At 42.2% G+C, this 13,362-nt stretch overlaps 1 protein-coding gene across 1 annotated transcript in view; it reads right to left on the reverse strand.

Annotated features, from left to right (window-relative positions):
• ANXA5 (annexin A5) overlaps nt 1-13,362 on the reverse strand; it is a 57,972-nt gene that overhangs the window by 36,596 nt on the left and 8,014 nt on the right. Inside the window, exon 3 of the mRNA XM_044302039.1 lies at nt 6,434-6,518. Coding sequence (XP_044157974.1) covers nt 6,434-6,518 — 85 coding nt within the window. The remainder of the gene's footprint in view (nt 1-6,433; nt 6,519-13,362) is intronic.

A 13,362-nucleotide genomic window follows, 5' to 3' on the forward strand; every position in this document is an offset into this window, starting at 1 on the left:
ACCAGTAGAAAAAAAAAAAAAAAAAAAAAGGTTGTCCAAAAGGAGTAAGATTTAAAACCTAAAAACACTGACCTGAAGGTATCCATTGCCTAGGCTAAAACCCGCCCTGATCCTATTGTCACATCACCTGTGCATAGTGCATCAGCCTAAAGTAAGACACATCCTTATTCAACTGCGGTGTAGCCACAGCATGGCCCAAAAAAAATAAAAAAAATATTCCATTGTCCATGTGGGCTTTGCAGGTACAAAGCCATGGTTTTCTGCTGTGATGCGTGTCTCTACTCTAAGGCCCCCTTCACACAGGCATGCGGGTGAGGGCTGGATGCGATGCAGGTTTGTTCAGGGAAAATAGTGCGAGTAGGCACGCAATTTCAGTCAGTTTTGACTGCGATTGCGTTCCGTTGATCAGTTTTTTTCCACGTGAGTGCACGCATGTGAGAAAAAAAACAGAATGTGGTACCCAGACCCGAACTTCTTCACTGAAGTTTGGGTTTGATGTTCTGTAGATTTTATTATTTTCCATTATAACATGGTTATAATGGAAAATAGTAGCATTCTTTAATACAGAATGCGAAGTATAATGTTATTGAGGGTTAAAAAAATAAAAAAAACTCACCTCATCCACTTTATCGCGCAGCCAGCATAGTCTTCTTGGTCCTTTAAGAAGAACATTCGCTGACGTCATTGCGCTCACCACGTGGTGACGTCAGCGCAGGTCCTGCTGAATGAAGATAGAAGGACCTTCTATCTTCATTCAGCAGAACCTGCGATGACGACAGTGAAGGTCCTTTTGCAGGTCCTTCAAGAAGAACAAAAGAGGATCCCGGCTGCGCGATAAAGTGGATGAGGCAAGTTATTTTTTTATTATTTTTTAGCACTCAATCGACATCATACTTAGCATTCGGTATTAAAGAATGCTATCATTTTCCCTTATAACTATGTTATAATGGAAAATAAAGTAAATGAGGTCCCGGGTCATACATCCCTCCTCTCCTTAGCAACCATGCGTGAAAATCGCACCGCATCCGCACTTGCTTGCGGATGCAATGCGATTTTCACGCAGCCCCATTCATTTCTATGGGTGAAAAACGCAGAATATAGAACATGCTGTGATTTTCACGCATCGCACAAGTGATGTGTGAAAAACATTGCTCGTGTACACAGCCCCATTGAAATGAATGGGACAGGATTCAGTGCGGGTGCAATGCGTTCACATCACGCATTGAACCCGCACGGAATACTCACCCGTGTGAAAGGGGCCTAAGGAATTCTCAAACCCTTTATCTGCCATGTCTCCAAGCTTACAACCTTTACCTACAATAGTACATTGGGGCAGTTTAATAATGCTCTAGAAGTCGTAAGCTTAGACAGGCTGTCTAAACATATACCAGATTTATCAAGGGCTGGTGCAGGGATAGATACTTTTGTCCAACTTTATGCCATCTATTGGTTAGCTTAGTTTGCACAGAATTTTATACGAGAATTGTGGTGCAATTTTGGTGCGAACTGGCGCATCTTAACCACCTCAGCTCCCTTAATGACCAGACCACTTTTTACAATTCTGCACTACACTACTTTCACGGTTTATTGCTCGGTCATACAACTTACCACCAAATGAATTTCACCTCCTTTTCTTCTCACTAATAGAGCTTTCATTTGGTGGCATTTCATTGCTGCCGACATTTTTTTTGTTATTAATCAAAATTTACCAAATTTTTCGGGAATAAAAAAAAAAAAAAAAAAAAAAAAAAAGGACACTTTCAGTTGTAAAATTTTTCAAATAAAACTACATTTCTATATAAATTTAATTTTTCTCTTTGATAAAAAAAAATGCAATAAGTGTATACTGTGACAGCTTTATCTCAGTGATTTCGTAGTAAAGAGATCACAGAGAGGCACGGAGCATTATCAATCATGTTACTGCTCCGTGCTTCTGCAGTCCGCATCGGGTCTTGGCTGTCATTCACGCAGCGGATGTCACGCACGGCATCCGCTCGTGTGAAACTGCCCTTACATTATACTGGACAACCTTATTTAAAAGGGGTTTTCCAGGATCAACATTCCACTAACTTGTGACAAAATAAAAAAACTTCCATGAACTCACTATGCCCATCATGAAATACCTTGGGGTGTCTTCTTTCCAAAATGGGGGTCACTTGTGGGTATTTATACTGCCCTGGCATTTTAGGGGCCCTAAAGCGTGAGAAGAAGTCTGGAATCCAAATGCGTATAAAATGCCCTGTGAAATCGTAAAGATACTCTTTGGAATTTGGGCCCCTTTGCGCACCTAGGCTGCAAAAAAGGGTCACACATGTGGCATTGCCGTACTCAGGAGAGGTAGGGCAATGTGTTTTGGGGTGCATTTTTACATATACCTATCCTGGGTGAGAGAAATATCTCTAAAAGTCAACTTTTCCCTTATTTTTTTTTATACAAAGCTGTCATTTTAGAGAGATATTTCTCTCACCAAGCATGGGTATATGTAAAAAGACACCCCAAAACACATTGCCCAACTTCTCCCGAGTACGGCGATACCACGTGTGACACTTTTTTGCAGCCTAGGTGCGCAAAGGGGCCCAAATTCCAATGAGTACCTTTTAGGCATTTGGATTCCAGACTTCTTCTCACGCTTTAGGGCCCCTAAAATGCCAGGGCAGTATAAATACCCCACAAGTGACCCCATTTTGGAAAGAAGACACCCCAAGGTATTCCGTGAGGGGCATGGCGAGTTCATAGAAAAAAAAATAATTTGGCCACAAGTTAGCGGAAATAGATTTTTTTTTTTTCCTCACAGTCTCCCTTTCCGCTAACTTGTGACAAAAAGTTCAATCTTTCATGGACTCAATATGCCCCTCAGCGAATACCTTGGGGTGTCTACTTTCCAAAATGTGGTATTTATACTGCCCTGGCATTTCAGGGGCCCTAAAGCGTGAGAAGAAGTCTAGAATATAATGGTCTAAAAATTTTTACGCATTTGGATTCCGCCATGTCCCTCAAAAGTGATCTTTTTATAGCGCCGCAGCAATTTTACTGTGTTTTTGCAGTGATCAGAAAAAAAATATATATATTCTGTCACTGCGGTGGGGCGGACTGAACGCAAGTGTGCGCACAAGATCAGGCCTGATCGGGCGAACACTGCGTTTTTTGTACAGCCTATAGAACATGTCCTGTTCTTGTCCAAAATTGCAGACAAGAAAATACATTTTCTATATAGTTCTGGCAATGTGCGGATCCGCAAAATGCCGGTGTCCGTGTTTTGCGGATCCGTGGATGCACAAAACACATACGGACGTCTGAATGGAGCCTTACAGAGCGGTGATCAAGGAGTGTAATATGGGGTGATCAGGGGTTAATAAGTGACGGGGGGGGTGTAGTGTAGTGGTGTTTGGTGCTACTTTACAGTGCTGCCTGTGTCCTCTGGTGGTCGATCCAAGCAAAAGGGACCACCAGAGGACCAGGTAGCAGGTATATTAGATGCTGTTAACAAAACAGCGTCTAATATACCTTTCAGGGGTTAAAAAATAAAAAAATAAAAATATATTACGCATCTACAGTCTGCCAGCGAATGATCGCCGCTGGCAGGCTGTAGATCAGCTCGTTTACCTCCAGTTCCTGTGAACGCGCGAGGAATGAATAGACCGCCTCCAGAACGCAATCCTGCGTTAGGCGGTCCGGAGGCGGTTAAGCAATGCGCACTCATCTAATGATGCCATTCTTCCTTGTCAAGTTAAGTGCAGAGGATTTTCCCAAAAGCACATATGCCAAATCTTACAGAATTTTCAACCAAATCTAAGTGCACTCATTTTAGCAATCCGAGTCATTGTATCAGACTGCAATTCTTTGTAAGTAAGACTAGGCCAGAGTAGGTGGTCTCCATTTACTATCAGCACTGTGACAGAATAAGCCTGTTTTCATATCTTGTTTGTCATGTCCATTTAGCGTGTACACTGAGAAAGTTCCCCATACATACTAAATAAGTCAATAGTGTTAAATTATCCATATGTTTGGCCTCAATCTGGCTGGTATACATCAGTAAACTGCATAGAAAGACTATACTAGTCCATACAATGGCATCCAGAAAAAAAAAATAGAAATAAAATATGTTAAAAGCATTTTTTTGGGCAAAGAAATCCAATGGGTTACTGTATGGCTCCTGTCAGAGGCATCCAATTAAAGTATACTTCATGGCCTATATGTTTATGGGAGGCCTTAACACTGCTTTTATGTTCAATTGTAATAGTATTGCAAAAGTTAAATAGTTTAAAAAAAAAATATTACCATGAGATGGTGAATTAATACAGAAAGTGTATTTAAAAACTTTGCATTGTACCGTGATAAAGCTTTATTTAGGGCCGTTTCACACGAGCGGATGCCGTGCGTGACATCCGCTGCGTGAATGACAGCCAAGACCCGATGCGGACTGCAGAAGCACGGAGCAGTAACATGATTGATAATGCTCCGTGCCTCTCTGTGACCTTTTTACTACGAAATCACAGTGACAACTTTATCTCACTGTGATTTCGTAGTAAAGAGATCACAGAGAGGCACAGAGCATTATCAGTCATGTTACTGCTCCGTGCTTCTGCAGTCCGCATCGGGTCTTGGCTGTCATTCACGCAGCGGATGTCATGCACGGCATCCGCTCGTGTGAAACGGCCCTTACATTATACTGGACAACCTTATTTAAAAGGGGTTTTCCAGGACCAACATTGATGGCCTATCCTTAAAATAGTATGAAGGAAAAAGATAGACACTCACAGAAGTAGATGCGATGCTTGTATTTTATTGCTTGTATTTTATTGCCACATAGAGGAAGCAAATGTGACGCGTCAAAGACTCGATAGTTGAGTCGAAACGCGTCACATTTGCTCCCTCAGTGTGGCAATAAAAAAACAAGCATCTCATCTACTTCTGTGAGTGCTGTCTTTTTCCTTCATACATTGACGGGACGCCAGCCCCGGACACGTGCACCGCGCAGCAGCAGTGAACACAGTGGGGCGACTGTTACTCTGTGGATTCTATCCTTAAGATAGGTCACCATTATCAGATCAGTGGGGGGGTCTGACTCCGAGCAGCCCCACCAATCCGCTGTTTGAACGGGCTATTGCACTCTAGAACAGTATACCTCTAAACGGCAGGGCCTTGAATGCTACTGAATTTCTGCTCCCATTCACTTAAAGTTATGCTCTTCTCCTGCTAGAGTGAAAATAGCTGGTGGATGTGGGTGCCTGGAGTCAGACCCCTACCAATCTTATAGTGATGGCCTCTCATACAGCCCCGGAAAAAATAAAATAAAATATAAAACACCTTTATGGGACCTAACAAAAAAATAAATAAATGCTTGTTTCTTATGATAAAGGGAAACTGCCACACCCGATATGCTGCCATCTGAGGACCACATAAAGTAGTGACAGACATTTCAGTAGTTTGTCATATATGTGTTAATGTGGTATATGCTGCACACCTATTAAATTAACACAGTAAAGAATGTGCCTCAAACATGCAGATTAGGACCTCCCTTCTTGTCATCTGATGTGCACTACAATAACGGTCCATTCACGTGTCCGCAACTGTTTTGCGGACCGCACATGGCCAGCACTATGATAGAAATTACGTTTCTTGTCCGTGGCTGCGGACAAGAATAGGACAGGTTCTATTTTTTTTTGCGGGGCCGTGGAACGGAAGTGCGGATGCCGACAGCACACTGGGTGCTGTCCGCATCTTTTGCAGCCCCATTGAAAATGAACGGGTCCGCGCCCATTCGGCAAAATTGGATGGATGCGGACCCATTTTGCGGTCGTGTGAATGGACTCTTACTGTCGCACCAGAAACAATCCCCTGAGACAGATGGTCTAATTCTAGTGTCATTACAGGACCTGTATATTGCTGGCACATATTCACATTTTTTATGGTGGAGGGTAATTCTCTTTACATATCCCCCACATAGACTGGGAAAACGTATAATGTTTTCCATGCAGCAAAATGTGAGCACTGCCAGAGAGGAGTCCACTGCATTAATGACATGACGGTTCCCCCCACACTCACCACTGATTGCCAGTTTTCTACATATCCACAGTATTATGGAGAAAGCCGTTAATCAATGGTGGAGGGTAGACCACTGAGGTTAACACGTCCTATTCTATAGAGATCACTTTTCAGTACTCATCTCATTATCATCACAAGCAGGATTATAAATGTAAGGCAATACCTATAAATAGATGAAGTAACAAAATTTAGCTTCTCCTTTTTCTACCTTTCTGAAAAGTATTTTTTGGCCTATGCCAGTTTAATTACTTTAGTAAAAAAGACTGACTACAAATTAAAACTTCCTGTAGTTCTACTGAACTGACCGCGGATCACTGTAGAGTTGTGTGTTTGTGTAACTGTAGCTCAGTAGAACTTTTATATAATATAGTACGGTATATAAACCTACCTAATCCCTTCATAGCTTTGCGGAGAGCCTCGGCATCAGTATTGGCATTGAATCCATTGAAATCTTTGATGGTTCCTCTTGCAGGCTAAAAAGAGAAGAAAAAAAAAACATTTAAATTGCTATATAATTTCTACTGGAACATTGTTACTTTTACTAGGTGAAAACCTAAAAATTTTAGAAAAATGAAAGTTAAAAAAAGAGAGAGACATAAAACACAGACACATATTCAAGAGATTGGCCCAGCATGTTGAAAAGGTTTTTAAAATTTGATAAAAAGATACACTGACCAATTGTTATCAGGCCAGAGGTGTAACCATAGATCATAGGGCCCCATAGCAAAATAAGATGGGGTCCCAATACTTAGTGTAAGAAAATTAAAACCGCAGCATAAGTAGCAATAAAGATATGTATAATAGCACAATATGAGAAAACCCACATTATGGCAAAAAAAAACAAAAAAAAAACGATTGTTATTCTCCACAAAAAGGTCAAAAGGGTACAATGTTCTTGCATTTGATTGGGCCCCCTCAACCTCTGAGCCCCAGAGCAAGTGCTATGGCTACGCACATGGATCTGGCAAAATATATATATATATATATATATATATATATATATATATATATATATATATATATATATATATATATATATATATATATATATATATATATATATAGAAAAAGCAATGTGGGCAGCACCACTATCCGTATTCTGTAATGGGAGTGCCAGCGGCTGAGTCGGCGATCCACCTCCAAATTATAAAATAAAGAAATTCCGCAGCACATCCACGTAGTAGAAAAATAAAAAGACTTTATTCACCCAGCTGGGTGAATAAAGTCTTTTTATTTTTCTACTACGTGGATGTGCTGCGGAATTTCTTTATTATATATATATATTTCTTTAATATATATTATATATATTTCTTTAATATATATATATATATATATATATATATATATATATATATATATATATATATATATATTATGACCAGCCCTCTGGAGTCTGGATAATCATTGATTGGTGGGGCCGGAACATCACCGACCTTCATACTATCCATTAAAGGAACATTGTAGCTCAAATTTTAAAATGAAATTAACACCTTGGCTTTTTTTTTTCACCTTATTCTATTCTTCTAATTACCAACATGATGAAAATATTATCATCATCAAAATTACAACAACAGACTAAAGTTGGCCATACACATTTGATAAATGTTGGCCCAACCATGTCTGAAGGAGCTGACATTTTGGACTTGGACATGCTCAATCATGTGTCCCCATGAGTTAATCAATGCCAAAAGTTTATCAGCAGCTTATATTCCTCTATATTCAAATTGACACGCAATGATGATCAGAGTATGTATGTTTCTTTGGAAGCTGGGAGAGATGCATCTCGACTAGTGATGGCCTTGCGGTTCGCCCGGCATTCAGTTCGTGGTGAACTTTGCGCGTTTGCGATCCGCTGATCTCCTCTCTCCTCTCATTTGTCCTCCACTCCACCTTCGAGTTCATCTGGCACAAGGCAAGCATCCGTGACACAAATGTTTGAGCGTAAAAAACAAACAAAAAAAAAAAAAAAACACACCACACACACACACACACACACGACGCTGGAAAATCCTCTTGCCCAACGGCTGACCGCTGGCTTGTCGGAACTGCTAGCCCGCCAACTACTGCCCAAGTTATAAATTGTTGGACACCGAGGCCTTTAGAAGATTTGTGGCCACTGGCACACCACAATGGAAGGTCCCCAGAAGGAAATATTTCTCCCAGAAGGGCATCCCTGAACTATATGGCCATGTTTAGCAGCGTGTAACCCGTGTGGATTTGGCGTTACAGCCACGGATTCAGTCCACATTGCAAAAAGATATAACATGTTCTATTATTTTGCGGCGCGGGGGCACGGACCAAAATCCTGTGGGCTTCCACTCCATATCAAGTGAATGGGTCCGCATCCATGATACTGAGCGCATGAGCCCCAACTCAAAGGAAAATAAGAATTCAAACTACTGTTTAATACAACCAGGATGTCTCCGCTATAGTTACTACTACAACTATTACTAGATACATGGTCATTTTAATGCAGACGGCATCTCCTGCAGCTCAGAGATCCTCGGTAAACATTTTACTGGTAATTGCATCACCACTCCAGTCATATCCTCTCTGTGGAGCTGAAAAACATTAGGCTCCAGGCTCAATGCAACTGGGAAGGCAGCGATTAAGAAATATTACAGAGCAAGGTCAGTTTCATGGGTGGAACCCAAATATGACAATTATGATCATAAATGAATGTAAATTAATTACAAAATTCGAATAGCATGCAATAGATTTTCCTATAAAAAATAAAATTCTTGTAACAAAACAAGGATTATAGTTCACCTTTGAGGGAACACTGTTAAACCACAGAAAAAATAATTAGAGCGTGCGGCTGCTAAAAGCGCAGTTCTATGCCTGCAATCACAAACACATCATGGACTGGTGGGAGAGATATTGTCATGTGTCTGATGCAAGGTCGGCCTCTCAATATCAAGGTTTCTGCTGCCTTCTCAGCAGTCAGTGCTATTATTACTTTTACACTTTTTACTCTTATGTTTAGAGCAGGCCTTAGGCTAGGTCTGCGTGACAGATAGGGCACAACTATACTGCGACATTTTGTCGCACCAATGTCGCGTTACAATTTTTATAATGGTAGTCTATGGTGTCGCACCGCAACATGCGACAGTCGCAGAAAAATCCATCTTGAATGGATTTTTTGCGACTGTCACATCGCAGTATGTCGCATGTTGCAGTTAGACACCATAGACTACCATTATAAAAATTGTCATGCAACAAATGTCAGGTGTAGACCTAGCCTTAGTGGGGTCAGTATGAAAAACGATCTTTTATCCTCCGTCCGCGCTATTTTCCAGTCAGGCTTGTAGTCAAGGGGGCAGCGACATACTTGCTTCAAGTCAAGGTAACCGCGCCCCCTTCCCTGCCCCTTTGCTCTGACTGACAGACGGCTGTTCGGCAAAGCCAGCCGGCTGTCGGGCATAAGTGCGGTCAGTCACAGCGAAGGGGCAGGGAAGGGGGTGCGGTTACCTTGACTTGAAGCAGGAAGGCCGCTGCCCACTTGACTTCAAGCCCGACTGGAAAATAGCGCGGACGGAGAATAAAAGATCGTTTTTCATACTTCTGCCTCATCAGAATGCAGTAAGAAAATAATCATTCGAAACTTGAAAGTACTGCTGGCGGTTTGGGATGGGTTTTGCTGCTTACAGCTTCCCTTTAAATATCGTGATTTTTGCCATGAACAATTCAAACATAGCAAACAGTCAGCTTGTGGCTTTCTGATGAGAGTTGGAATGGGCAGATTGCTACAGAACCCTCCCTTTTAGTCATTTGGATAAGTCTCATCCACGACCACAGTACGGCTGGAACATTCTTTTTCTATAAAGATGCTTCTGAGAGATAGGTCTGGTTATACATCGTGCTGCACAGTCAATATCTGTAAACAGGAAGCAACAAAGCATTACTAAACTGTAACAAATAGTAATGCATGTTTATGGAAAGACTAATCCTAATACCGGGTGTAGTGCACCAAAGTCACAGTAAATCCAGATGTGTATTCAGGATCTGATCTGACTGGGTTGGCAAGTCCTTTAGGCTTTTTAAAGTTGGGAGGCATGCATAAGGCTTCATGCACACGACCGTGTCGTTTTTTGCTGTCCGCCAAAAAAAAAAAAAAAAGCCGCCCATGTGCCTTCCAAAATTTGTGGAACGGAAAGGGCAGCCGTCAATATAATGCCTATTCTTGTCCGCAAAGCGGGGACAAGAATAGGACATATTTTTTTTTAGCGGGGCCGCGGAACAGAGCAATGGATGCGGACAGCACACGGAGTGCTATCCGCATCTTTTGCGGCCCCATTGAAGTGAATGGGTCCGCAAACAACTGTCGTGTGCATGAGGCCTAAAGGAGGGACAACGTCAATTGCAGCGCAATTTATTTATTTTAATTTAAAGCTCCTCCTACCAGCGTTTGTTCCCCCACACAGTACAGTAATTGTGCCCTACGCTTAGTTAGGAATGCCCTCTTAGTGTCACAATTGTGCCTCTCAGACAGTAAGGTTGCACTCAGACATGGGATTCAGCCAGTTCCCTCCAGTTCTCCAGATCCGGTTGTTAAAATGACAACTGGATCGTAGAACCGTGTTACCGGCTGAGACCCAATCCGGTGCTCTGGCGGTGGCAGGTCAGATACAGATTAGAGATGAGCGAATTACTTCGTCACGAAGTGAATTTTTTTGTAATTAGCGGGTGCAATGACAGGGAGCTGCTATAGCATCTTAGTGTAAAATTCACAAAAATTTTTTTTATAAAAACTTACCGCCTCCATTTGTTTACGACGGGCCGGCCACCGCCATCTTGCTTGAAGATCTCGGCCTAAATCCTGTGCAGCGCGAGATTACGTCATCATGCCAGCCGGCGTGATGATGTAATCTCGCACCACACAGGATTTTGGCCGAGATCTTCAAGCAAGATGGAGGCTGGCAGCCAATCACAAGCAATTGGAGGAGGCAAGTTTGAATTTTTTAGTTTTTTTATACTATTTTAGGTTAAAAATCGATTCGCTGACACGAAGTACGAGGATATTCGGCATCTAGGCGAATCAAATTTATCCTGAAATTCGGATCGAATTCCACTTTGTGGGATTCGATCATCTCTGCTGGAGATGCTCGCTTCCATTGCTTTGCACGCCGCTGATAGATTAGCTCCTTAGTTGGGTGGTATGTGTATATATGCATGTATATGACATTTATGTGCATTTGCATTGCATATATATGTTGTATGTATATGTAAACGTGTCGTGACGCCGCATGTCCACCGTTGAGTAGGGAACCTGTAAAAAATTTTAATCCCACCCCGGGTTGCACTGTTTGTGCCTCAGACATATTATGATACCCTTGTAGTGCATCCCCACGCAGTATGATCCCTTAGTGCTCCATATGGAGTATAATGCCCCCATGTGTCCCCCACCCAGTATGATGCTCCTATAAGTTCCCCATACACAGTGATGACCCTTAGTTCAAATACTCACCTAGCCCCCAAGGAATGGTTCAGAGTAAAAGAGCTCTGGTCTCCAGTCTGTGCTGTCTGTGGCTCGGTGCAGCAGGCACGATGACATCACTGTATCATGCCTGCCCTGAACCATCAGGGGGGAAACAAAACAAACAAAAAAAACACACAACTAAAAGTGGCCCCATGTTGTATTCGGTTCCATATTGACAGAAGGAAGGTGGGGCAATACAAGTAGGTGGAGTCAGTAATAACATAGGAGAAAATACCACCCCCCAAAAAAAAAAAAAAAAAAAAAATGAAAAACCACGATGCAGCACAATATATTGCCCCAAAAGCTGTCCCTCTATGCCGGTCATCAATAGCTGCCATTTTCTGTTCTCCTCCTCCAGTTGTCTCTGATTAAGATATGGAGCAGGGGGGCTTAAGAGGTAAGATGCGGCCACAGCAGTTGAATTCAGGAGAGCGTGTGCGGTCATTGGCTGGGTACATAGGTAACTCATTATTTACATGGAAGAGTCTGGGTGGTTCCCTGGGGCATCAGACCACCCGAAAATTTGCCTGTAGGCAGGCTCGGACTGGTCCACAGGGGTACAGGGAAAACCCCCGGTGGGCCCCTAGTCTATCACCCCCTGCACAAGTGGCACATAACACATTAAACTTACTGCACTACATACATTTATTCAATGTACAGCACCTCAACCAGCCTATGTTCATATAACAAACTTGTTAGATTATTTATTATATTTGAATGTATCTGTAGGGTGGGCCCCCAAAATAAATTTTACTGGTGGGCCCTAGGTACCCCAGTCCGACACTGCCTGTAGGGTCTATGACCAGTCCGCCCCGGTTTACCTTCGTTTTCAGTCCGGGAGCTTCAGAGATATTGTCTGGGCCTGGTGTGATTGGTATTACTGATGACACTTTGTACTTATGGTTGGCAGTCCTCTAAGTGGTTCAGTGTCTACATCCCCTTTACTTGGTGGAGGCGAGCTGTGCCAGCACCCACCGAAACAATTGTTGTACACCTCATTGTTAATTTCCTGTGTACTGGAGGGGAGGTGCATATGTACTTACTATTGCTGTGACAGCAATGTCACAATACAGGACTGTGGTGGATGGAGAGCATCTTCTGGACATTGTTAATTTATAAAAATATTTAAAAAAAAAAGACTAAATAAAAAAAAGTTACATGGTTTCTTAAGTTAGGTTGTTGTTTCACATAGTTTTCATAACTCCTGTTCAGTGCTATGGGACTTATAGAAGCAGCACAGCAAAGTGAGCTCAGCTGTTCTGCTAGGCCACCTCTCACAGCCCAAATCCAGTGGACTGCATGCCCCTCCCTATTCTACAGATAAGTGCAGGTGGGACTTGTATCCATCAGACATTTATGGCATATTTATTTTTCAAATTCTTGTATTTCAAAGCAATCCTCCGAACAGAAGGAGGCCAGTATGCATAGTATGTGACATGACCGAAATTCTGCCACAGGCCATTGGGTCTAGATAAAGGAGTGGTGTCCTCAAAGAGGTTACTGTGCATCTCAGTATTATAGCATGGCGCTGCTTGATTTTAAAGGTTCAAGAGTGCCTGGTCTTCCTGCATTAAACTTGTTTCATAGTCAGTGGAAAATTAAATTATGCCAGTTCTATGTAGTGGACCAACTCGTCTTGGACTGATGTGGTCTGCTGTATACACTGGGGTCAGGAGCTCTGACAGACATGATGCATTATCCCTTCCCATCTCCCTGTAGTAACGATTCTTCATGCATAATATATATACCACTATCTGATGCTAATTTACTGTCAAAGACAGATACAGTATATGTAAAAACAAGCTAAGGAGGCCACAATGAGTATAGTATGTGTTCCA

Source organism: Bufo gargarizans, chromosome 1, assembly GCF_014858855.1.
Source record: "Bufo gargarizans isolate SCDJY-AF-19 chromosome 1, ASM1485885v1, whole genome shotgun sequence".
NCBI classification, from domain to species: domain Eukaryota; kingdom Metazoa; phylum Chordata; class Amphibia; order Anura; family Bufonidae; genus Bufo; species Bufo gargarizans.